Here is a 27,747-nt window from a genome sequence, read left to right as displayed (position 1 = left end):
TATTGATCTCCGTAAAGCAGTGTTAATTAGCCCCTATTTGATGGGTATTACATACGCGGTTCGGTGAAATTTCCTATCATTATCGACGCTATTTCGCTTACTTTAACGAGTATTGTTGGATACCTGAGGACCGAATGACATTTCCGTACATTCGGATACGCAAATTTATTGAAACCCATTTGTCATTACTAATCAATCCAAATTTTGCAATTGTCCAAATGATTATCGATGGACTCGTTCCAAGTACAAAATACTCTATATACGCCCCCGAGCAGAACGTAATAATTTCAAAATGACTGCGTTTTCGAGTTCCCATCTGCAGTCCGAAACAATGTAATCCTTCGAATCTACAGAATGGGTTTTCAACTGCAACTACCCGTAATAACAGTGTCTTCGTGAAGTATTCAGTGCAATGTAACATCCGCTAAACCAGCGTATGAATCACGAAAACTATATTTGTTTTAACCTTTTCGTGGATGCTATTGCATAAACATTATACGTTAGCCTCTGACTCGGACTCTGACGAGTAAATTACGGAAAACTGCATTAGCGGGAATGACGTTTCACGGGAAATCGATACACATAATTATTTGACCGGCATTGTAAGTTCCTCCGCGCGACGATCGCGTACCTATACTTCGGTATTCCAACTGCCATTGCCATTGTTGAACCCCTGAATAGCCTGGAAAGCGTCTTTTCGACTCCCAACGCTTTTACCGCGCCGTAAATTCCCGCTTGTGAAATATTTCTGCTATAATTGGCTCCAACTTTTTTCATATATGGGCCAGCGACTTATACCGTCGACCAGGGAAATTATTCCCCTTGGACGCGCGCGTTATGCAACTCGGTCGTCGGCGAAAGAGATGGGAGAGGGACGTAGCGGAGAGTGTGTTCTATTCCCGCAAACGGTGCTACAGTTACGAACGCCCACCCGCGTACAACGACCATTACATTAGAATACGCGGAATCGCGGGAAATTCCCTGCTAACACGCATACGTTCCATGCTGCACTGGCTGCAACGAGATTTCCAAATTTCCCTTTAGAATATGCGTATTCCCGATATATTCCACGGAGATCTTAACGCTTTGATCGCCGACGCAAAAAACTAACACCTGTCGATACGAAACTGTCGTAACTCTTGATGTTTGGACTTCCAAACATTGTTATTGTCGAACAGCTTAAGACGCATTCTTTATTCCTTTCAAATTAATAGTATGAGGGTTTAAGACCATCCAAATTACGTAAAAGCACAGAATTTGCCGGACTTATTTAAATTTAAGGAATTTGCAACTTTACCATCTTAAAGGACTGATAGATAAGAGATGGACTAGCTCCGATTTGCCAATCAAGACACCTCTAATAATAAACCTCATAAAAATGGTTCAATTTTCAAACAGCCATAACTCCTACAATAGTGAATATATTTCAATAGAACTTTTCTCTGACGTAGAGCTCATGGGTACCTACAAAAAAGTATTAGACAACTTTTTTGTAGGACGTCAAACAAAATTACTGAAAATCAGAAACGAATTTTTAAGAAAAATCGACAGGGCGTAGGTGCCTAAATTTTTCGACGAAAAAAAAAATTTCAAATCGTTCGGGAAAAATTATTTTTAGTTGCAAGGGTCAATTGCAATCATTTTTGGTGAATAGATACACCCTCGAATTCCTGCGCACTTTCGAGAAAAAAATTCCTTTCCGAAAATATAATGTCTGACCATCCATCGATATGTTTCACTGAATTTTCATGCGAATCTTTAAAATATCATAACTTCTGAACGGATTGGACGATTTTAATGTTCGAAAAGCCAAACGCCGCGTATTTTAGTATAGAATATGTAGCAATCATAAAAATAATCAGAAAGTTGATCCTTGACCCCGCAAAATGAGAAAAAACCCCATAAAAATGGTCCAATTTTCAAACAGCCATAACTCCTACAATTGTGAATATATTTAAATGAAACTTTTTTCTGAAGTAGAGCTCATAGATACCTACAAAAAAGTATTAGACAACTTTTCTGTAGGGCGTCAAACAAAATTACTAAAAATAGGAAATGAATTTTTAAGAAAAATCGACTGGGGGTAGGTGCCTAAATTTTTCGACAAAAATAAAAAATTTCAAATCGTTCTAAAAAAATTATCTTTCGTTCCGGGGATCAATTACAATAACTTTTGGTGAATAGGCATACTCTCGAAATCCCACGCATTTTCGAAAAAAAAAAAATTGTTTACTGAAAATATAATATCAGGCCAGAAATGTTTCCCCGCATACATATGTTTAAAATATCATAACTTCTAGACGGATTGAAGGATTTTAATGATTCAAAATTCAAACAATGCGTATTAATGAAGCTCCAGAGCCCCAGAAAAATGGGGCGAAAAAATATATTGAATGTACAGGCGGAACGTTGAACATTAATAACTTTTTAACGAAGCCTCCATCAACAAATTAGTATCCTTGGTTTTTGTCTTTTTTTGGCCTCTTGAATCTCCCATTGCAATTTTTCCCAGGGATGGCCGAACACCATATATGTATATCCGCACGGAACATTTTCTGTTAACCCGTTTTATGTTTATATATTCAAATTGTTAATAAATTATTGTGTTGGCATATAAGTGTTGGTTTCACAAGAACTTTGTGGCAACCAACACTTATCGACTAGTAAAACAATACGAAGATCGAGGAAAAAATTCAACAATATTCCTTTAGCCTGTTTTAATATGATTTCAAGAAAATAAATAAATCACTGTTTATATAAGTATTTTCGTACGTTTACGAAATGTTTGCATTAAACACGAGTCCATAAATATTATTGTAAACGGGCAGAGAAGTAGTTGCTTTGAATTACACGTGCAAGAAGAAACAAAGGAATGCAGAAGAGGTGCTTAATTATTTGTAGCAATCAGTAGGGATAGTACAAATGAACGCTTGTAATTGTATTCGTTAACAATGCATGCAGTAATTTTTAAATATAAAGAATGCATCACACGCTCGTAATGGAAACTCGAAATAATTGAGAAATAACAGTGCAAAGAGAGTCGTACGCGAAATAAAAAGTATGCACACTTTATATTTTTTCCAGCCTTTCAGAATGTAATTCATTTTCTGTGACACAAACCGCTGCTTCCTCTACCGTTTTTCTCTTTTTATCTTTTTTACTGTGCTCTGACTCTACTACATTATTCCGAGTCTCCACGTTTGTCACGTCGTTTTGAAACTTTAATAATTAATAATCATAATATTACGAGATACCTTGAGATAGAGTTAAAAATTAATAGTATTAAGAACAAATCTGGAGAACGCTGAATTTCTTATAAGATATTATCTGCTCGTTCCACGTGTAAATAAATAATATTTCGTCGTAAAATAACGTAGATATACTCTTTCCTTTTTACACGAAGAAAATATTTTTAAGACGTTTCTACTGCAAATTATATACAAGGCAGGAACCAATTAATATCAAGTGTAGTTGTAGTCAGTATAACTAATATCTGCAATTTTGATTTCCCTGTGGAATTATGTTATCACGGTGTCCTGTTCGTACCGTTGCAACGTGAATGTGCAATCTCTGCGTTGAGATCATAAATCATTATTCTAATCCTTGCATCAGTCTGTAATACGCACTAAACTTTTCGTTTCAAATATTCATCATGACCATGATTTGCCAAAATCAACATTAACTCGTCACGATCTTATCCTTGAGTTTACAACAAAATAATTCCATTCGTTTATTCGACCTAGATAATAAGATATTTTCGTAATTCCCATTTACGAATTCTATTACTCCATTACGATTCCAACAACCTGTTTATATTAAATCGTTACTGCGTTACTTCTTTGCATCTCACAACGCTTGACGTGTGTAAATTTTATTATTAATGGGACAATCTCGCTACATAAATGAATAAATAAGCACCAGCGCTAAAGCGTTCCTCGAAACGTCGAAAATACGAGGAATTACTCGAGTTGATGATTTATAATGACTAGTCCTTTATAATTGGAGAGATATGTCCTGAAATATATTTCTACCTCTGGATGTCAAACGAAACGGGAACGGTTTAAATTTAAAGCTTCGATAGGTTCTGCTTAAAGAACGCCCGTTTCTCGATCGAATATGTCGTTTGTCACCCCCGGCGTGATTAACTTACGCGCACCTGAAATATGAAAATGGAACGCTGTAACTCACGTTGGTTTTCGGCATTTGAATTTTAGATTCGCTGCCCGTGCGTTAGCAATAAAATAGAGACGCATTCCGGAGACGTTTATGAGGTAAATTACTTATCCGCGAAGTTTCCATTTATGCGAGCCACCTATCGAATAAACATTTCCGTGCTTTTCCGCGCGACTACGTTGACGTCAACAACCGCGGTCGTCAGTTTCTGTCCAATATATTTTAATGGAACCGATTCTTGGCGCAACCAAACGCGTTTGTGTTCCTTTGTGAAACAGAATGTTTCTTTATGATAATAAAGAACCTGCTCTCGCTACGTTTGTACTTTACTCTCGAGCACACGCATCGTGGCCCGCACGTTAAAGAAGTCCAATATGGGGGACGTCGAGGAGAAAAATATATTATTCATCGCAAAATATGAAAACATTATTTGCATTTGTTTAAAAGTCGTAAAACACTCGGTTCGCCTTTGTTTCCCGCAGGTTCACGGCTCTCGAAACGAAACTCGTTAAACGATAAAAACCGTAACGACAAAACGTTGCATAGTTCAGGAAATTCTGAAACAAACGCGAACGAATCGTAGGGATAGCGTTATCGATCAGTTAATAATTAATGTGGCTGCACGTACGGTACGTGCCGATACAAGACAATCAAACGAATTGATTCCGCGCGACGCGTTGAGACGGACGAGATGGTCCCTTTGCATAAATCGTATGCCCGTTTCTGCTATTCGTTATTCTTTGACAAACAACGAAACGCCGCCGGAAATGTACGTCGAAACGATCCTGTAAACGCTGACGCGCAATTACGTACCGCGGAACAATTAGGCGACCGTTCAAACGATACGGGATGCCCAGCGACTGGTCGTTCCACGCGAAATAAGGAATAAAAGTTTCGCTTTGCCCCTTTCCTATTAAATTTAAGGGGGCAGTCTCATGTGAGACCTCAAAAAATTCAATTTCTTTTTTATTTCATTTTTTAAAAGTATATAGGGTTAGGTGTTGAGCCGTTCATAATCTCGCGGCAATAAGCACGCGGCCAAATGGCGACATCTACAATAAGGTTGAAGATCGTGCGGGGATTCCCGTGGCTTTTGTCCGAGTCGAGTCGAGTCGAGTCGTTTGTCGAGCCGCATGGTCGGCATTACTGCAATTTATTTTATATTAAACTATGTAATCTCTAAAGAATAATTAAAGTGGTTGTGTAATATTTAAATATTGTCTATATATATTTATTTAATCAGTTCCTATGCAAGGAGACCTGATATTTTTCAACATTAGGTCTGTTAAAATCAAATACGACGATAAGCTAAATATTTCACATTTCCACTTCTGTAAATCAAGTAATATGTTAGTAAAAATATCATGTAACATGTGTTTTAAATTTGCTTCGATGTCCTTTGACTATGGTTAAAAGAAAATATATGGTTCTATTTGTGAAACCCAAGATGACCTCGACTTCGTCATGAAAACAGTTTTCGAATTTTTTTTATTGATATCTATTGTGCATTTCATACCCCGCAATTCTTGTTCTAAACTTTTTTTTGTCAGATGGCTGCAAGTAGGTGAAAAATCGTGAGGAACGTTACGAGTAACACCCTGTATACAGGGTGGTCGGCCACCTCTGGGAAAAATTTTAATGGAAAATTCTAGAGGTCAAAATAAAACGAAAATCAAGAATACCAATTTGTTGATGGAGGTTTCGTTAAGAAGTTATTAACGTTTAAAGTTCCGCCCGTACTGAATTTTTTTCACAAAAATGCGTAGGATTTCGGGGGTATGTGTATTCAGCAAAAATGGTTGTATTTAATTCCAGAACCTAAAAATAATTTTTTTAGAACGATTCGAAATTCTTTTTTCACCGAAAAATTTAGGCACCTACACCCTGTCGATTTTTCTCAAAAATTCGTTTATCATTTTTAATAATTCTGTTTGACGCCCTATAGAAAAGTTGTCTAATACTTGTTTGTAGGTATCCATGAACTCTACATCCTTCCAAAATTTCAATGAAATATATTCACTATTGTAGGAGTTACGTCCGTTTGAAAATTGGTCCTCTTTTATGGGGTTTTCTCAGTTTACGGGGTTAAGGAACAACTTTTCGAATATTTGTGGAATTTCTACATATTCTCTACTAAAATACGCGTTGATTGCTTTTTTAAACATTAAAATCTTTCAATCCGTTCAGAAGTTATGACGTTTTAAAGATATGCATGAAATTTCAGGGAAGCATTTCGGGCTCCACATTAGATTTTCGGTAAGGAATATTTTTCTCGAAAGTGGGTAGGATTTCGGGGGTATGTGTAATAACCAAAAATGATTGTAATCGATCCTTGCAACCGAAAATAATTTTTTCAGAACAATTTGAAATTTTTTAATTTAATTTTGCAATAATTTTTTAACAAGGGCACAGTCAAGAAATTGACATTTTTGATTTTCGTCTTATTTTGGCCTCTAGAATCTCCTATTAAAATTTTTCCCAGGAGTGGCCGAACACTCTGTATATTTAAGAATGTACTGTTAAATTTCAAGAGATAAATGTCAAGTATTGTGGATTGTAGAACATTTTTTGTATAGCCCTCGCGGTAATTACCGGAGTTATTGCTCCGGGCGATTACCTTGTACAGCCCAGACATTACTGTTTCAAAAGGTTTACAACAGGGTCAAGAGACATCTGCTGTTTTTACAGGTCGAAATTCTAGCGTTTGTGCTAACACTTTGGAAGTATGATCTTGCAGACTTTAAATGCGTTTCTCTCGAAATGTTACTCTCTTAACTGACGTAGATAAAATCTCAAAAACTATACGTTCGATTGCTTTGAAATTTTTACTCGTTGTTCCGCATACTAATAACTAGACCGCGGTTGTTTATGTAAATGCATATGATTATAATTTGTATCTACTTAAAAAATAGATAAAAGAGTGAAACCTAAACAGAAGTTTGTTTCATCACTAGAAGTCCTAAAAAATATATTTTTTATTTTGCATAGGGCATATGTTTTGCATATTTTTTATAAAAACATATGTTGAAACATACTGCATATGTTACATATGTTTATTGCATTTCTTTTCATAAATGTAATGCTTAGGTGGGCTTTTGAACGTCTATTTCAGTTTCCTAATTCAACGTTTCTATATAATAGTCATGACAGAAATGATAACATAGCTATTTACACATCTGGTGTTTACTTATAGTGAATCATTACTGGTAATTTTCCATACCATCACATTGAATTCGATCACCTATTATACGTGTGGGAAAAAGCTTTCCAAAATATCTTTATAACATATTTTAGGCCTATCAAAATCTGTGAGGGAGCAGTCTTTCAACGGGTTGACCAAAAGAATGATTAGTTATAAAAAATTTATTTAGTAATTTTATTCAATTTCAAATATATGACAATATATGTAGTAAAACAATAAAACGTACCAGAAGGTGCTGTTGAAGAAAGTACTATTCATGGTCCATCAATAGATCCATAAGAAAAGCGGATAAAACGTTCAAGTTGTCATTTATGTTTAATAAAAAGACGTGTCTTTCACATTTACCAAAAGTGTAATAAAAATGTATGCAAACAACATTCAAAAATAATTTGCAGTGACTGTTTAAAATAAAGAAGCATTGTATACTTTGTGCTTGACATTAGTCGTTAATTAATTTCTCCTACTTTAGTTTAAAAATTTTTAATATCTTGATATATTTCTAAACTTATAACTAGACTGCAGATGTTTATGCAAATGCATATGTTTTTAGGAGATACATAAAGGAGTAAAACCTGAATAGAAGTTTGTTTCATCACTAGAGGTCCTTAAAAATATATTTTTTATTTTTGCATGTTTGCATATTTTTTATAAAAATATATGTCGACACATACTGCGTATGCCATATAGTATGTTTATTGCACTTCTTTTCATAAAATTACTATAAATACTAATTCAACTGTTGCGGTTTCCTTCAAATGAAGTCACTCACGAAACGTATTTTATATTCAAAGAAAATTAATTTAATTAATAATTTATTTAATAATAGTTATTTTCGCGTAACGGTTATATCTCACACGCGCACACTTAATCATGGACCCGTGAGTGAGCCAGGAGAGAAGCAGATGGCGCCGTTGTCGGCAATCGCGGACCTATTTAATTTGGGCCCGGAGTTCGATCGTTATTGACTGATTTCCGACATCAACTTTTATACACGATAGTCAAGAATTGTTAAGAAATGACAACATAGCTATATAAATAATATTGTAATATTTATTTATTAATACAAATAGTATTGATGAGGTTCTACAGAAACTGTGAGCAATTGGATGTGTTCACACGACGATGCACGGACATTTTGCGAACGCGCCTTTCCGGTACCTACTCGTACTGGTACAGGCTTTAGCCTCATCTGTTCCTTTTACTATTTTAACAACTGTTTGTCCAACCGTACGTGTTATATGTCGAGTCTCCGACGAGCTGTTCTATATTTGTGGCGTGTATTATATCGGGCATTTAATAAATATTTCCTTAGCTGCGTTTACTAACCAACAGGTTATAAACCCAGACGGAAGGAATTAAGAAACGAGTGTCGGAAATAGAAAAGTTAGAATCGATCGTGATTCGAGTGCGCGTCGAAATTACGTGTGGTGCATTGAAAGAACAAAGACAATTTTGATATATGGAAAATGCAAATGGAAGCGTTGCTTGTCAAGAACGATGCGTGGGTTTACGCAAATGGCGAATTTAGAAAACCAATAGAAACGAATTTTATAAGGTCAGATTGTTAAAGAACATCTTTTAATGTTGAGCGTTCGTTCTCAGTTTATAAATTGACTTTAAGCGATAAACGTCATCAACTATCTCTTGACAATATTGAAAAAATCTTGTAACATATTGTAATTTAAATTATAATTGATCATTATTATGTTTAAGTAATAAAACATCTGCAGTCTACTAATAACTCTTGCTCGTACCAAAATTATATTTTTATAATAAGTATATCATATACTTTTAAAATAAAATGACAAAATTTTGCAATTTTTAATTTAAGCAACATAAATTAATTATTTTGCTACAGGCGATAACGGGAAGCCTACCGAATAAAAATCTTTTTAATTTTGTTGATTTAGTCAACCTTGAAAGGTATTTACTGAACATGTTTACTTTAGGCGTAATAAAAACATGAGAAGTCAATAAAAATTATTGAAAAATTTATCTTGTATTCCCAAAGGATAGTTAAGTAAATTGTGAAAATAAATTATAGCGTTAGATGTAACATTTAGTTAAAAAAAATTAATTTTGCAACGTACACATGAGATTGCCTCCTTAAATATCACGGTTACATAACGAATAACGTTTTTAATATCGTCCAGCGTTCGACAAGCACCCAGCAATCTTGCTTTCTTGCACACAATTCTCCGCGCGGCCGTAACCGCGATAATCGCCTCCTTATCAGCGCTTTTCCCGGGCGCACACCTTCGCCGTACCAGCGGGTTCAACGTTCCGCGATATTCTTCCGTCGCCGAGAATTTCCATATTTTTCATACACAAATACCGAAACGGTTCCAAGCCGCGCTCTTCCGCGTCTCTTTTTTCAGTGCTCGCACTTCCGCGGGAACGGTAACAAACGGAACGCGCAGCTCCCCACAGAGTACGTGCAACGTGGCGCGTTCGTTCGTACAGATAAATTTCCAGTGTGGCCAGGGATACACATGAGGACGGCTTCGTTTTGCGGAGCGTAATTGCCGCAACCGAAATCGATGAATATTTTAGCGCATACTGTAGCGTGCTTGTGCCTCCACGCCTGATGGCATACGCGCACACGTGCTATCCCTCTCCACACTTGTGCGCCCACGCTCTGCCCCTCACCCCCCCCTCCTCTATCGCACAAAACTCTTCAGCTTCTGCTATTAGCCTCTTTCTCCACCAGCCGCCTCTCCGCTGGGCAACGAATATGTTTATTCATGCAGTTATTTATTAGTTCGGGCAATTAGCATTAATTAGCGCAATCTGGCACCGGGTACCAACCCCTACTACGGTTCTCGGCACACCGCGACGAATATAATAGCGTCGTGTGGTCGCGATGTTTTAGAGCAACGCAACGACGACACCGCTCGCTTCCTGACACGTATGTTTGTCTTCGTACCGTTTGGCTACCTTGTATGTGTTAGGGTTGTCGTCGAAACAATTCAAGAATAAGGCTGGAAACAGACGTGTGCCTTTTGTCGTTGCGATATTGCAACGATTCTATGTGCTGCATCGCAGACCCTCAAGCGTCCCGTCACGATGCAACATAACACTTAGGGTAGGCCCAACCACTTGCTCGCCTCTTTATTAGGCATTTTTCGTCGCCTGAGCAAGTGGTATTCTTAAGACCAGACGTCGGTTAGGTGGTTGGAGGCGCCGCTCGACCACCCATATTTCTAATATGTTTACATTCACCCTGGTGTCCACGACACTATGTTCTTCCTTGTCTTGCAATTGGAAACAACCAAGGCAGACATAGAAACGCCGAATTTGTCTGCCTTCGTTGTTTTAATTGCAAAACAAGGAAAAACATAGTATCACTGCAATATAGTAACAGGAAAAGTCTGTTTCCAACTTAACTCTGGATGATCTAGTAGGATCAATTGGAGTACCAACCCATCTGTACTAAAAATAGGAGCACTATTTGAAATAACGTAAATTTCGATGAATAAAATATTTTTATTCCGGTAATCCAAAGCGCGGAATTAAATATTTGAAGTTTGGATTTTAAATATTTCTTGATTCAGCGTATTATGTTTTGAAGATAATTGTTTCCTGTCGCTTCGTTTGCTCGGAATGCGAACGCCTCGCGACGATATATCATCATAAGCATTATGAGACCGGTGTTAGTCTCGAGATATCTCATCAAAAGTGTTAAATAGCCAGCATTGGGTCACCAGATATCTCAATTGTGGGTGTGAAAGGGTTAATCGTTAGTCGTGAGGGTCATCGTGTCACCCATCCCTATATTTCTCTTCGTAGTTATGAAGCGTTCGGTGAACCTTTCCAAAGAAACATTCTAATTGTCTAACATTTGTGTAAAAATTCCTCCGAACAGCTGTTTTCGATATTGGAAAATTCATACAGGCTCTTAAAACTGTTTAGAACAGGATCACGCGGAAGAAAAAGATTTCTTAACTTAAGACAAAGTGTTCCTCTTTTAGTATACGCGATCTAGACGTCAATTATTCTGATTTAGCGACAGGTTAACGTAACTGCTTCAGCCGCATACGTGAGATTTCACTTTCACGAATTCGAACGTACTCTGCTCCGAATAGATTCATCTTATTATAGGACAGAAAATGGAAGATCAGCCATACATCTGAGAAGTGATGCGACACTAATGTGAAATGGAACCTGAACCTCGCCACTCTTGTTCCTCTCAAACCGAATCGGTAAGACCCGAGTCGAAGCTTTCAGGACATTACCATAAATCCACTGAAGGTTCCTGGCATTATGAGGGACCGAATTTCTGCGGCCATTAACAATTCCCCTTGCTTACCTTCAGTCATTTTGCGATTGTCTGAAGCTGTTTGGTGAGTGCATCGCTTTACGAGAACAATGACATTCTCGCAGAAGAGCAAGGACGTTTCTTTAGCGCGCGTCATTTGTGAATATTGGTACAGTAAAATTCCGATTATCCGACATAATCGGGATTGGGACAATGTCGGGAAATGAAATATGTCGGATAATTGGACTATAACTACATATGAAGTGATATAAACGAGGAATACGAATAGACCTTACATCCAATGCCAGATTACCATTTTTGTGTCACTGGAAACATTACCAACAGGTTACAGAAATTAATACAAGAGGAAGTGAGACAGAAAATGAAATTACAGAAACATCTCTGGCCATATATTATATTTTCAATAAAGAATTCTTTTCTTGAAACTGCGTAGGATTTCGGGGGTATATCTATTCACCAAAAATGATTGTAATTGACTCCTGCAACCAAAAATAATTTTTTCAGAATGATTTGAAATTTTTTAATTCTGTCGAAAAATTTGTCCACCTGTCGACATTTCTTAAAAATTCGTTTTTGATTTTTAATAAACACAACCATGGGTAATGTAACAATACAATTTATTAATAAAAATAAAATATATAAAATTCCTATGCTTTATTCGTCAACTGTTATTATCATCGTCACTGCTAGATGCATGTGGCTTCTTTGTTTGTGTAATTTATTTTTATTTATTATATTTACTTTGTATTTGCCGAAGAATAATCGGCGTAAATATGCCGATAATTAGGGATTCCTACTTTTAAAATGCCTGCTTCTTCCGACTGAAGATCCCTAACTATGCTTCAAATGAAATGCAACAACTTTATTTTTCATACTCTGTACCTGCTTTATTAGAAATTGAAAAGATAGATCAGACCATGGATTTGCTCCTCATTGAAACTTTACTCAATTTATGTACTATATTTTTGTTTGATGAATTCACAAATAATCTTGGTGAATACATTACTAAAGGACTTTAGTTACGAGCCAGTCTCAACCTGCCTCAAAGATTCGAGAGCATTTTATAGCACAGACACAGTATTAGTGTGGACTTCATTGGTGTCTTCTTTGGTATAGACAAAACCGTTCGAGTAGTTCAGTATTCAAACTAAGACGTGCTCGTTGAAGTATTTGGAACTTCTAGCTCGCGACACCCCAGCTATATTACCGCCTCCGTCAGTCTTACCAAAGTCAGAATAAGGGAGAGGGGGCAAATTCTCCTCTGGTGTTTGTTCCAACCCCCGCGGTACCAATTTAAACTACTGACAAAGTTGTCGCGGATATACCGCTTCTCATTGAAGTCCTTACATATGTACTTCGGCGCAGGTCGGCCAACTCGAATGCATGCCGACGTCACCTTGTAAAGGACCCAGATCCAGATGGTCCAGGTTTCCTTCTATTCTCGAGCCATGGACGCTTAGCTTCGGATCCCTTACACAAGTCGCCTTTCAAACGCCTTCCCAACACGTATACTCGTACACTGATAACGTTCTCTGGTGCTCAGCACCCCCTCGTTACCATCACAAAAGCGCTCGAGTCTCTAAAATTCTCGTACGACTCGCCCTGAATTAATATATGTTGCCAATCGTGTCGAACTAGGTTTGAATAACCTGCGACTTTGACGGATGGTTCTACAAACATCGATTCGAATCGTGGTGGAACGAACATTAATTTTGCAACTTTAAGTGAACCTTACACTCGACTCGAACATACTTGTATCAAAATTGAGATAAAGCCACCTAAGCGATCTAACCATATTTTATTACTAAAAGTAACTTTACAATTAGAAAAGTTCCCTTGGGAAAGCATCGAGGTGGTTAAAGATTGATTCTATAGACATACTTCTTTCGAATAGTATCGAATCACATCCAATAGCTACACAATTCAACTCCTCCTCGATCTACCTCGTCCCCAATGTGATTCTGTAAATTGTCAATCTACAGAACAGGATTGCATTCTACTGACACAAACCTAGTACCAATCCGACAACCCTTACCTATCACATATGTTACCATCGAGGTAACTTTTCTACCTCTTCACAACTATTCTATCGAGTTTGCGTGACTCTCCATTTCCATTATAAGCTTTCAGTAGGTATAGCTCGACAGCCCCTCCGATGGGTAAAGATTCTTCAACGTGATGTCGATTTTTGCCCTCCTTTTATAATCTCACACCCTTCGAACGCTATTAAGTAACATCCAATAGCTATACTCTAGTCCCTTAAAAATCTAGGACCACGCTGTGTGCGTTAGATATCGAATATCGGAGGATATCTGAAGCTTCGTGGTCGCCCTTGGAGGAGCATTCTCTTGCCGATCAGCTGATCAATTATAAACTGGTGGTTGGTGACCAACGATCCGTGACACGAGCATAGGCACTGTTGCGGCACAGATTCGAAAACGGTGATCTTAATCGCAACGTATCGCTGCTCTCACGCCTAAATTAATGGTGTGAGGAGTGGTTTACGATTGGATGACGAGGACACGATGGCGAACACTAATATCGAACATATGTTTATAACACAAAATCAACGACTGAATAATATATTGTGTCGCGAAAGATCTTGATGATGTTTGAATGTGATCCGAGTTAAATCTGGGTTTGTCGATTCTTGTTACAAAGGAAATAAATTCCTTAAAATGGTCGGACGCATCAATCAATTACGTAGACGATCGACGTCCGAAACCAAAATTTTCTCCCTGCCACCGACGAGAAATCGGCAATAGAGGTGAAATAGAGTGACTCGACGCCAATGAAGTTGCCACATCAAACGGATTTCCAGTCAGGTCGCGAGCCAATCTCCAATTATCGTTGTCGGTGCAATGGCAGTCGTCCTTTAATCGTTTATCAAGTAGCCATCCGCTCGCAAAGTTCATCCAGCGAAAGATCGGGTCAGGTCAACGGTCGCGCGCGAGAACTCGCGTCGATCGTAATTTCGTGGCGGGAAGAAAGCCTGTGAGCCACGAATAATAGGTGTATCGATCACAACCGGTCGATATGCAATTTACGAACGATTAGACCTGAATTGTGAGGCGATCGAGCGGTGTCGATTAAACACGAATTTAAGGATACTCTCGTGACCCGCGAGAGTAATAGTTTTTGGCGGGAAACTACGTGTATTTTTAATTGCTTCGCGTGTATTAAACAACGCTCGAGCATTTCGTTCGTTTCCCCGCGGGGAACGAGAGCTTCGAGAACGGTTCTATGATTAGTTTCGTATAAAAAATTGTCCCTCCGATGCAGAAATCGCCCAGTCGCGATTTAATTTCACGTACCGGTAACAAATGTTAAAACGTAGGAACGTGCCGTAAACCAAAAAAGTTTGCTGCGCAGATATTGCTATCTAGACTGTCATTTTTTCGACATTTTTGTGACTTTTCTCCAATGATAGGTAGGCTGTTTTGTACTGAAATTTTACAGATATATTTATTCATTTTATAAGTATGTACAACATTTTTTTCATCAAAAAATATTAAAAATTGTGAGGGTTATAACTCCTTGTTTAAATGCGTTTTTTAAAACTGGCTTCCATGGTATTTCAAGATCTAGCAAACCGATTTAGTTCAAATTTGGAGAGAATATTCAGCAGACACGCCTTTATTTCTGGAACTAGAGATTTTTAAGAATATTGAGTTTTACTATTATTTTTAATATGCTAAAGACAAAACAAAGGTTAAAAAAATAGAAATTCGAAACTTGAAGCGACGCCATTCCTTTATTCATCGAGATTTTCAGTTCTCCCTATTTCCTGCTATAACTACACCTTTCCTAATGGAGATACATTAGCTCTTTTCAGGAAAGCCATTAAACAAGAAGTTATGGCTTGCATAATTTTTAATACTTTTGATGAAACAAATACTGTACCTGCTTATAAGATGAATAAATGTATCTGCAAATTCTCAGTAGTAAACAGCCTACCTTCCATTTAAAAAAATCAAGTCAGGCAGTCAGATAGCAATACCCTTTTAAATCGTTCGTTTAAATATCGTTAATTTTTTACAGGAATCGAAATCGACGATTCAAAAATCGTATTGCACGAATGAAAACAACGTTTGAGAATATCGACGAACGATTTATCAATAGTTTACAAACCCCAAAAAGTATTGAAGTATTGTAAGAAGGCTGAGAAAATGACAGTCTAGACAGCAATACCCTTTTAAATCGTTCCTTTAAATATTGTTAATTTTGAAATCGGAATCGACAATTTAAAGATTGTATTGCACAATTGGAAACAACGTTTGAAAATATCAACGAAAGATTTACAATAGTTTACGAACCCCAAGAAGTATTGTTTGGCGTTGTTTAATGTTATGGAGCGCGTAACAGCCGTAACATTTAAAAATGATCCGAGATACTGGCAAAACGTCCATAAATCCATCGTCCAATGAAATGTTCAGTCTATGACGCTCCCGGTAATAAAATAATTTCGACAGACGTTGACGTGTCCTAAAGTTAATTTGCACCGCGGTAGAAAACACCTCGAGGGAGAAACCCTATCAATACTGAATACATGGAGCCTTTGCTGCTTCCAGTGGCGGATCGTATTTCAGTTTCATTGAAATAGCGAATTTATTTACTGCAGAGCCCCCGTTATCTAAACATCTTTTATTCGATCGTCGTGCTACTCGAATGCTCTATTATCCAAACGTATCATACACTCGATAACCATTTTCTATTTGAATTTCCCACCGTACGTAAAATAATTACAGTGAAAACTCGATAAATGTCGCTATTCCGGGTGCGGTCAGGAACACTTATGGAATAGGAGAATTGTTTTTCGAATTTGATTGTAGTTTGCCGACGCCTCAAACATAGAAAGAATCAGTAGCTAAAGAAGAAAGAGGATTTGTCGCCCCAGTTTAAATATCCGTTACACATTACATTTCTGAAAATATTTCAGTTTGCACAAAATCTGAAATTGTGTGCCAAAACGTGTTCAATCTCGAGTGAAATGTCTCAGTGGAGTTAGGGAAAGGTTTAATGGCACCTCCAAGACATGCACGTATTAATATCTTCGTAAAGTCAGTGGATAGTACATTTACCGAACAAAGGTAGCTAACGAAACCTCCTATCTCATAAGTGTTGCAGTTTCTGATCACTTACGGAACAGCGGAAGCGTTCCGTTTGAAAATAGCTACCTTCTATTCGATAAATGTACCCAGCACCTCGATCCGTCGTTCTTTGATGTTTTCGAAGATAGAAAAGGACAGCACAAAAAGGATAAACAAAGAGAGAAAGACTTGCAAGTACAATATTTAATTCAATATTATGCTACCAAGTATTGACCGATTTATATCGTGTTTAGTTTTATTTTAATCAGAAAAAGTCTCCCCCTACATGATAGTAAAATTCTTATTAACAAAAAGTAAAAAAGAAAAATTTTCTTCTGTACAGCATTGTGGTCATACTAACAGGAACATTTAAACGAAGGTGACGGAGGTAATACCGCTACGTCTCCGATTACACTTCGCCTTACTGGTTTAAGGGAAATCCCCCTACTGGTGGGGATAAAAATGTATCATTTACAGAACAGCTCTTGAGCACATTTATCGAGTTTTCACTGTATAAATTAACGGAATATACACGTATGCGTTCCTTCGAAAGCTACTCTCCATTTTCAAACCGTCTAATTACCGTTTCTCTTCGCCAATCACAAGCGTAGTAAATAAAGAAAGCAACGCTATAAAGCAACGCGATTCGAAGAGATTGTCGTAGCGAGCATGGAATCGTTACCAGAAAAGGGTAATCGTCCGAACGTATTCTCGACTTGGACGGTACGCAGGGGCGTTCGGTGAGTTTTATTGCCCCTGTTTTTTGTCAAGGCCCGTAGGGGACGGAGGCGTCGTTTCTTTCTCTTAGCAGTGATATTTCACGATGGTCAGGAGAGACGGTTCGCCTCTTAAGCGTCTGAACCCGTTTGGATTCGTCGGACGAAGAAGGGGAGCGCGCTGGATAGTTACCCGCACTGCAGAATTGCCATTTTCCGCTCTCTCTCCCTCGTCGTTTCACTCCCCTAATCCCATCGCCATAAATTAACCGGGACGGAAGTTCGATACGTTGCATTTGTCCACGGTACACCGAAATAAAGAGTGGTTCGCGTAATAATGCGCGCCCTCTGTCTCCCGCGCGGATCGTTCAATTATTCACGGTCGTTCTTCGCGAATCGCGATGGTCGACGTCGCTCTCGAACTCGTCGTGGATACGTTCTATTCGTAACCAGCGCGAACTTAATGTCTTAAGGCGGCTCTCGGTCGTTACATCTACCGACTGGCGCCAGAAGCAGTTCAACGCAACTTCCAAGTAACTGAGATAGGGGTGTACAATTAGATAAACACGAAACAGCACTAGTGGGAATAAAATGGAAGTCTCGTTGTCGGGAGGGGGAGGTTTGTGTTGGTGCGTCCCGTACGAAAACTTCATTGTTTTGCACTAACTTGACGTCTCTGTCGCGCGGTTCAATCTCTAACTTTAGTCGAGTCGAATGCACGGGGTGTGAGTTGACTGATGGTACAACTTGCAAGGGGATGATTCTTCGCGATGGAATATACAACGACCCCCCAAATTTGTTCGCGTAGCTTAATTAAAATTATAAAATTATTTTTTTCTTTCACAATATCTATAAGATATATACAGTTAATATAAATATTTTTTCATTTATAAATATAAAATTTATTGTATGTAAATTGTTGATTATATATTAATATATAAATTATATATTCGATTATATATTATCAAACTCTCAATATATTTAAAAATTATCGCGATAACCCATTGACTTACGATTTAATTTCAAATCATTTTTCAAACGTGTATTTTTCAATTTTGTTTACATGGAATGGTTACGAAAAAAATAGATTTTTTTTACGTATACTTCGTGAATGTAAAAATGTTTTGATTTTAATTTATAAGACTTGATGACAAATAATTGCCTCATAATTGTTAAACTTGACATTAAGAACTTTTGACGAGTCAAGCACGTCATTGTATGGCAAGGGGTTAATTTGCTGCGTTTCGAAACTTGAAATATCAAATGAACTGTATTTACATCTTGTGAGCAAGTTTGTAATTGATGTTTATTAAGATGTTTATTAAATTAAGAAGTTACTTTAAAATGTTGGCACCTGATGGATCACAAACAAGGTGGTTTACACTTAAAATGGGATTGATGAGATTTCAAGTTAATTCACTTTGTTTAATTTTTTTTCGTACCTTTGACCCGTGGTCTCTATCGGAAGAGCGGTGGCACGTGTTCGTGATATAAAATAGTAGATTTCGAACGTTTCTGGCGATCGTACGATTTACGAGCGTAATACGAGGATGAATTTGCTTCGAATTTTGTACGTTTGTAGATTCTATATGGTCGACGTCGATTTTCCTTCGAGTCTATAAGAGATGGAACTTCTGGAAATCTTTTGCGATTAACTTAAAAAGTATCGAAACTGTCTCCTCGAAATGGCTTCTGAAAATATAATATATCCTCGAATCAATAAAACTTTAATAACATACTCAGCATAATCTGTCACAGACTGTTTCAAATTACACTTTAAATCCGACTGACGCTTATGTTTTATATTCAGTGAAAGGCACACGTATTACGCAAATTGAAACGCATCAAAGGAACAACGTTACGTCAAACAGTTGTATAATTTGATTCGCGAAATAATATAAAATAGAATCGCTAAAAGAGAGCTTACACATACGCGCTACGTGAGATGCATTAAATCTGCAAATTAAGCGGTGCACCAAATTGAATATAAACGTTATCGATAAAAAGTGTTTTATGAAACAACCCCTTTTATGTTGCATTTGCGTGATTGCATATTTTGTACCGTCAAATTTCTATGGTTAGGTACTAAACTATTCAATGTACTTCTGTATAATTATAACAAAAATATTTAATTTAAACCATACCAAATGTTCTAGAATTATTAATAATATAATTGTCTTTATGATGAATGATTTTTATAAAACACTCCCCTTCAACAGCCTAAAATTTTATATATAAATTAACCCAGTTTCCGATAAAAATCATTAACGTCAAATTTTACCATGTTAAAATTAACAACGAAAGTTATAAAGTAACAGTTATTCATAGCAGATCGTTTGTTTGTACCCAACGTTTCGGATTTTGAATCAATAGTTTCTACGTCACGCTGTTCTACAATTTACTTTTCTCAATATTGGTACCGTTGTATGAAAACTGTTTCACATTCCAACAATTTCATCGTGTGCGATACGGAAAGAAACGTATTCCTTTCGACTGAATTGTTGAAACGATCAATAACAAAGCGTAACAAAAATACAGCAACTCAAGCTGTGAATTGGCTCACAGCGATTTCACTATGAGAGGAGAAAACAGTGTGATATTCTTGATAAAACCACAATTTCTTCGGATATTAACTTTGAAATATTAAATACTCGACGCACTCAGCGTGACAGAACATTGCAATTGGAAAATATATTCCAGTAGAATTTATATCATCTAAGTATCCTTATTTTGCAGCTTAAAAGGACGTACTAGGTTTGCTTAAATTTATTCCTCCGATCTATTATACATTTTTTAATGCAATAAAGATCAGCGTGACTATAGAAAATAATGACGAATCCAACAACGTGTACGGAGCTTCTTTATACAATAATAAACGTTAATTTACCTTTTACGGACGACATGAATTTCACAAAATTCAATTTACGTTTGCACGTTAAGGTACGATCGTTCAGAAGACATTGGCGTACGAAATTGAATTTCTATTCTAGTTAGAACAAATTAAGCATAGTTAACAATTTATCATTTGGTTGGCTGTTACAAAGTTTATTGGGATAGGACGAATTCCTCGAATGGCGGATAGTAAATTCCAGGAAAGTTCTTTCTATTTACATGGATTTCCCGGCGCCTGTTTGACTAAAGGAGCAACAGAGATATTGCTTCTCTTTCCATTGCGAGGAACCGACGTTGAATAACTTTAAAGGAATTTCGTTTCAATATATACAATCCATGTATCATATTACAACGTAAAGCTTTCAGATAGATATCGATTCGATGTATCGAAATATCATACGAGGGCAAATAATAATCAGTAATAGTTACGTTATCGCGAATCTATGAAATCAAATAATTGTGCACAATCATCGGCGAATGTAAACAATCATCAAATTAAATGAAATATTCGTTGCTTTCGAAACATTATTTTCTTTCACAGGCGATTCTATTCACTTATTATTTGCAATTCTAGAGGGTGTAAACAGCATTTTTTCGTGCACACTTCAGCAGTGTATTCTACAAGTAAAACTAAGACTAAAATGTTGTATAACAAAAAATCCATAAATGCTTCGTTAAGAAGTTATAAGAAATATATAAACTGTGAAACTCAGTTGAGATTCAGGACATTAAAACAAGAAAAAAAAATTTATAATAAAATAAAATCAATCTTAATATCGTGAGTTTCTTTGCAATTTACTGAACATAAACTTGAATAATAGTTCAAAATTTTATAACAAAATGTTATCATCGAAGAAAGAATACTTCAGCACCCAAGATAAATGACAGAAACTAAACTCTGATAAAGAAATCTTTAAGTTATCCACATAATTCTACGTTAAAAATATTTTTTTATGCCTAGACTAGTTACTCTCTTTAAACAAAATTTTAGCAAATTTGATTTTTTAGTAAATAAAAGAACATCACATTTCATATTTTTGTCATAACTTTTTAACAAAGCATTTATGAATTTTCTGTTATATAACACTTTAGCCTTAGTTTTGCTTGTGGAACACACTGCTGTAGTGTGTACGGAAAAATGCGGAACTCTGTATTTGCAAAAATTATGTTTGTAAAAAAATACAACAAAATTTTGGTACAAAATTAAAGTGCTAGCCACGTTTATTAATTTTGTTAATAAAAGATAAATGTAGATTTATTATATAGATTGACTACTTGTTTTGTTTCGCTAATTCGGTTGCCCAAGTTTCTGTTACCGTTTCGTAATTTTAGGATTGCGCGTTGAAAAATGTAATCGAGCACCATGGAGCGCGTACGAAGTACCTTGACCCAACATCCCATCGAAATTAGGCTACCGTGATTGAGTCATCCGAATCTATGCGCAGTATTGTTTGCGGGGCTCTATTGTACGCAGACTGCATGGCACGGAGCGGTCATTAATATACAACTACCACAAGACGATATTCAGTCCTGAAAATCAAGCGAACGATCTCTTGCTCGCACGATATTGATTGATCCAACAGATTGAAATAACTCGAGCTTGTTCCGTGTACAATAATGCGAACTTAACAATGGATTGGCCAGAGATTTATGGATGGATACTCCTGATGAGTTTCGAGCATTCATGCTTGAGAATTTATTATCGAAGGAAAATTCACAAAGAAATGTAAGAAATATAAATTTTAGTCGCTATTCGATCGACAAGCTTCGATCGTTGCAAAGTATTCAACATATATTTTTTGTATCGACTGATGTTTATATTCAAGGGATGAAAACCACCTTCAAAGCTGGGATCAAATGCTTTAAAAAATATTTTTTTATTCGTCAGTGAAATGTTCGAATAGTAGAAGACACATTTTTCTGTGATTGATCTCTCCAGATTTCTGGTAAAATAACATACAGTAGAACTTCGGTTATTCGTAGGTTGAACCATCCGAACGACCTGTTATGCCAAAAGAATATTTACTTATAGAGTATCCACCTTCTTATTGAACATTCTTCGATATGTTACCATGAGAGCTTCTTTTACATACATTATTCAACCGATCACATTGGTAAAACAATTCACATTTCCTTTCAAATTCTGTTACATATATTCACTAGCATCGCTAATTCTAATTATTGTTTTCATTGTCATTTAATAATCACTGTAATACAAAATTTCCTATTACCGGGTTACACCTTCCTATATGTGTTCCTGATAATAACCTCATCATATTACAATAGCTAATTAATTTTCAACTTATTAATTACATCGATTTCCAATAATACATTTGGATAACGAGTGTACTGATAAAAATGATTCTACAATACTTCGGAGCTATCCTCAATCATCTCTGCAAATGTTTTTTGCAGATAAATTATTGCTAAATTTACTAACAGTACAGTACAGTACAGTAGCGGTTGTAATGTTTCTAATCCATATAGTACTAGACTCTCAATTTATAGACTCTGTAAATAAAGAGACTTTTTCACGAATGTTAGTTCTCATATATTTGTAAAACGTAGTCAAATATCGGTATTCCTGTCAAATAGGATCCCCAGTCAGTGATGCAGCTATATTGATAAAGATTTCCGATAGTAATTATTCAGATCTGAAATATTTTTCAATGAATCTGAGCAGAGTATTCGATTGTTTGGTAAAAATATTAATCGAAAAATTTCGAAATCGCGATCTGTTGCGATTCAAGTATGAATAAAATTTAGAAAACACAATTGATCTGAGAAATTTAAAAAATTTGCAAGCTATATAATTAACGAATAATTAGACGCGTTGTTCAATTTGCTGTTTATGTAACCAACGTAACAGTGGTGTGTAAATGTGGGTTGAGGTCTATTTGAAAACCACTGCAGTACTATCTACGACAATCTTTGCACCTGCTTGTTTCTCACCATTGAAATCCTTAAATTAAACAACTTTCTCCATTATTTATGGCCAAAGAGATTGCTCACACGAGTTAAACGAACACTTATTATTAGTTTGCACTTCGGTAGATTCGAGCAATCACGTTGTTTCTAAATTCATTTCGATTCAGCGAAACAAATAAAAATAGTTAACGTTCCTTTATGCTTAATTTTAATTTTAATTTTCGTAAATAAATTAATTTTACCAATGCTTCTTTCGAAGAAGAAAGATAAGTTAAAAGAACTCTAACTACTGTCGAAACGTCAAATAAATAAGTCATTTGACAGAAAATGCACTCAGCCGCTAAGAAGAATAATTTATTCCGGACGTCTCTGAATTTTAGCACTGACGTCGAATATTCATGTAAAATACTCTATTCAATATTTTATTACTAGAAGTAGATCAATAGCTTCAAAATAGATTTCAGTAAAAATTCAACACACTCTTCTGCAAAGATTTAGTCATTTTTCAATATATGAAGATTAGGTACACGCGTTTTGAATTTAAAATAAAAATCTTGGACTCCAAAAGTTTGGATACTATTACAATAGGAACGCATACAATATATTAAGACTTCAATTATAAATACACACTTGAAACGCTTTATTAAAATTCTATGAAGATCTGTCCGATTATAAGGTGATCAGGAGATAGGTTAAACAAGATGAGGAGTATGGCATACTCGATAATATTGATTTTAATTAATGACGTTATAAACGATCTAACATACTTCGATGAGCTTCCCAGGACTTTGGCACCGAGTAAATTATAATTAGGCCTTAGAATATTACATGCAACGATGGTACTATCTACTTGCGTTCCAGCTAGCAAGTAACGATTCTCTTATGCCACCAAAATCACGGAATACGAGCATCATTAAAAACCAGTAACAAATAATATAAAAAATATTTATGGGGGAAGACACCAAAAAGATACCCAGATTACCACGAATAGTAAGAATAATAAAAAAGTGTAAACCACTCGGTAGATAAATGACGAATCACGAAAGCGAGTCAATAGCGAAGTCGGTTAAAATCAACAAATTAATCCAATCAGAATGCTCACGACCGATTCAACGTTCTTTCGCAAGCACTTAATGGACAAACTATAAACTGAAGAGTCCTCGATCGAGGCTATTCGACGAGCCATTGCTGGGAGAATTTGCTTTCAGGTCCGACTGCGCTAGTCTCATAAACGAGACATTTCACTTAGCGAATACTTATTGCAATTGGATCCCCGTCGTATTTTGATCCATTCAACAGACTCGCGACCGAATCAAGCCGATCACCATAACGGAATTGAACACTTTAATGGACGTTTTACCATAGTTTCGCGCGTCAGAGGCACGATTCACGCGAGTAAACAAACGAAGAGCCCTCCGCCCCCGTATTTCGTGGGTATACAGGGCGATATCCGTTGGTCCCAAATTAAATGAGCATCGTTACGAGTGCCAGCGATTTTTTGGCACCCCTTGCGAGCAGATTTCCGGTCCACGGGGAAGTTCCTCGAATAAAGTAGAAAGGCGGGAGAAAAAGGACGACGAAAAAGGTGGAAGCTTCGCAAGCAGTCGACTCCCTCCCCCCCATCCCATCCCTTATTGTCAAAGGGTAAGCGTAGCGCCAGAAGCCTCTCTTGGATACGGACAAAAGTTTCCTGGCCTGCCGCTAAGGTTTCTCGCCCTTTCCGAAAATTCGACGGTTTTATGGGTCGAACGGCAGTGGAAGGGATAAATAATGTACCGCGATATCGAGGGATAATCGCGCGTCGACGAGAGAAATCGAGGACGCTCGGGATATCTCGGTCCATGGATCCGCGCGAACTTCGTAGAAGCTCCCGATGCCAGATAATACGAAACGCAAACTAAGTTCTCCTAACGAGGAGATGATATTTCCCCCCTCCCTTCCACCTCGTGAAGTTTACACGCAACGATTACCCAATAAATCGTACGAAATAACCGCCTCCAGTTCGCCTTTTATCGCGAACGTCTGCCCCCGAAAACCGTACGTAAGTCGAAGCGTGAAATTAATTTTCATCCGGAGATTGAACAGCGACGGGTGGCCAGGAACGTCTTAACGAGACTTCGGAATTCGTTTCACGGCGAAGATTGAAAAGCCACTTTCGCGTGCGTAACTCGTCGTGCCTCGTCGGACCGGTTCAAAGGAGAACGAGTTATCCAAATTTGATGATCGTTACACGTGTCGACGATCGTCATCCAAAAAGGTCCTGGCGTCCACCCGTCGCTGGTAGACGTCGCCTGCCATCGAATGCTCAGACCGACGCACGTTTCAACCACCCACCCCCTCGATATCCAGGGTTTTCACTCGAGAGAATTGCAACTGGACGGAATTCACACGCGATTCGTTCGATCCTCGCGACGCATGAACTAGGCGCGTGAATGATCGCGTTCCAGAGATCATCAACGCGCTGATGAATCACACGTGTCACTGGACCCGTCCCTGCACGTTTCGAAGGACTGGTCGCGATACAAGGTCGTCGTAACGACGAGAAGATTCGTCACTGACCTTCCACGAGGGCTGGACGGACGAGGAGCAGCTGCGCGACGACGTAAATCGCTGAGACGGGAATGCGGTTCAGCGACATCCATCTAGGCTTGGCGTAACGCCGCAACGAAGAAGGACGATTCGCGCCGGAATCTCGGTGCGGACTGGCACACGAGCGGGCTACCCGGCTTGCCAGCGACGAGACTGAAACCAGAGGGTGAGAAAGGGGATGCCGCGGGGAGGGAGAAAGAGACGCGGAAGAGGGAGAGAGACCGTAGCCAGGGGGTAGAAGGCATCCTTTCTCGATTGCCGTGAGCTTTAGGGTTTGTTCGCATGCGCTCGTCCGGGTTCACGTGCCCTCCGCCATCGCGAACCATAGGATCCGCCTTCCTCATACGAAAGACACGTTTCCAGGATAGGGAAAAACACACGTAGACACGGGTTCTGCCACTGCTCTAAGGAATCCAACCGCGAAAGTCCCCCTTAGGACTGATAGACGGTCGAGAGCTCCTGGCTTCGACCCTCGACCGGCCAACGCGTCCCGACGCGCAGTTTGTTTTGATGACACTTTGATATTTACGTCACCGGTTCGCTTCTTTTTTTCTCTTTGCCTTTCTAGTCGATTGATAATGGACGAGGCGCGAACGATTTGTTGGCTATGATCGAATACCGTTCCTTTCGGTCCAGGGGGGTGAGAAACGACGCGTCGGGAACCGTCGGACGCGTCTTTTCGGGATTTCGACGTTCTTCACTGTCGCCTCGACGACTGAAACTATGAATAAATTTGTATCACAATGTCGGGAAATAGAAATATAAGTTTTGGAAAGAATTAATCGTACCAACCGTTTCCCCTTTTCATATGTGATATTTTTTTTACGATACGAGGCTTTTCATCCCCTCTGGAATGTTCTGTCGATAGGGTGCGTTTTAATATTAATTCTGCCTCAGTGAAAGATATTTTATAGTATCCTTATAGCTTCAGAAAATTTATAAACACTGTATTTTCAAAAACATATCGACGATTGATTTACACAACAAAAATGATTTTGCGCTATCGAATTTTCAATTTCAAAGCATTTTTACGCGCCATTTATTTCGATAACACTTTGATATTTGCGTGACTGGCGACTTTTTTTATTTTCTAGTCGACTGATAATGGATGAGGCGCGAACAATTTGTTAGGTATGATTGAATATCGTTTCTTTTGGCAACCGGTATCAAGTGATGGAAACTGAAATGTGTCAGACGCGTCTTTTCAATATTGGGCGTTATTCACTGTCGCGTAGTTTACTGAAACTATGAATTACCTTCGTTGCAACATCGAAAAATATAAAAACGCGAATACTGAAGTTCAGTTTGCATTACATTAATTCTTTCTTATTACGACGCTGTTATGCTAAGTACGATGAAAGGAGAATCGAAATTTTATTACGGGCCCTTTCTTGAAAATAAATTTATATAATTAATAACGTTATTCAAATATGAATGATGAGTACTATTAGCTCACGGTGCAAATAGAGTTGAGATTTAATAGCATGGCTCCTTACGAATATGAAATGCCCTTGAGACATTATAAATTTATGGTCATCAAAAGTCCAGTTATGTATGGAAATTTGCAAAACTTTAATACCTAGCAGTGTTGATCCCCAGCGACGTTCCTATGAAATTGGTTTACCGTGCAATGTGTTAATCTAACTTGTTTCCCGCTGTAAAAGTTCTGGTTTTTGTGTGAAAGTTAAAAAAAAAAAATATATTATGTTAGTGGGTTAATTAGCTATTCCAGTAAGTACACCGAATATGGATGAAGTGCATTGAAAATCCAACCTCGATCCTAATTAATAACTTTCACTTGCACGTACAAAAATGCAACTCTTGCAATTCCAATGAGGTTTCTGGACTTATACCGGACAGAAATAAACTGAAATCACT

General features: G+C 37.5%; 1 protein-coding gene across 4 annotated transcripts in view; it reads right to left on the bottom strand.

Moving 5' to 3' along the window:
* The window catches only part of LOC143342151 (opioid-binding protein/cell adhesion molecule homolog), a 372,611-nt gene that overhangs the window by 134,568 nt on the left and 210,296 nt on the right, over window positions 1-27,747 (bottom strand). For 2 of the 4 annotated variants that reach the window (XM_076765729.1, XM_076765731.1), the window contains exon 1: window positions 25,840-25,988. The exons of the other annotated variants lie outside the window; for them this stretch is intronic. In XM_076765729.1, the coding sequence (XP_076621844.1) occupies window positions 25,840-25,918 (79 nt within the window). In that variant the 5' untranslated portion in view covers window positions 25,919-25,988. Of the gene's footprint in view, window positions 1-25,839; window positions 25,989-27,747 lie in introns of those variants that run through there. 4 annotated transcript variants of the gene reach the window in all.

Source organism: Colletes latitarsis, chromosome 5 (assembly GCF_051014445.1).
Source record: "Colletes latitarsis isolate SP2378_abdomen chromosome 5, iyColLati1, whole genome shotgun sequence".
Lineage (NCBI taxonomy): Eukaryota > Metazoa > Arthropoda > Insecta > Hymenoptera > Colletidae > Colletes > Colletes latitarsis.
Note: the sequence above shows the minus strand (reverse complement) of the source record. Positions and strands in the feature narration are given on the sequence as shown.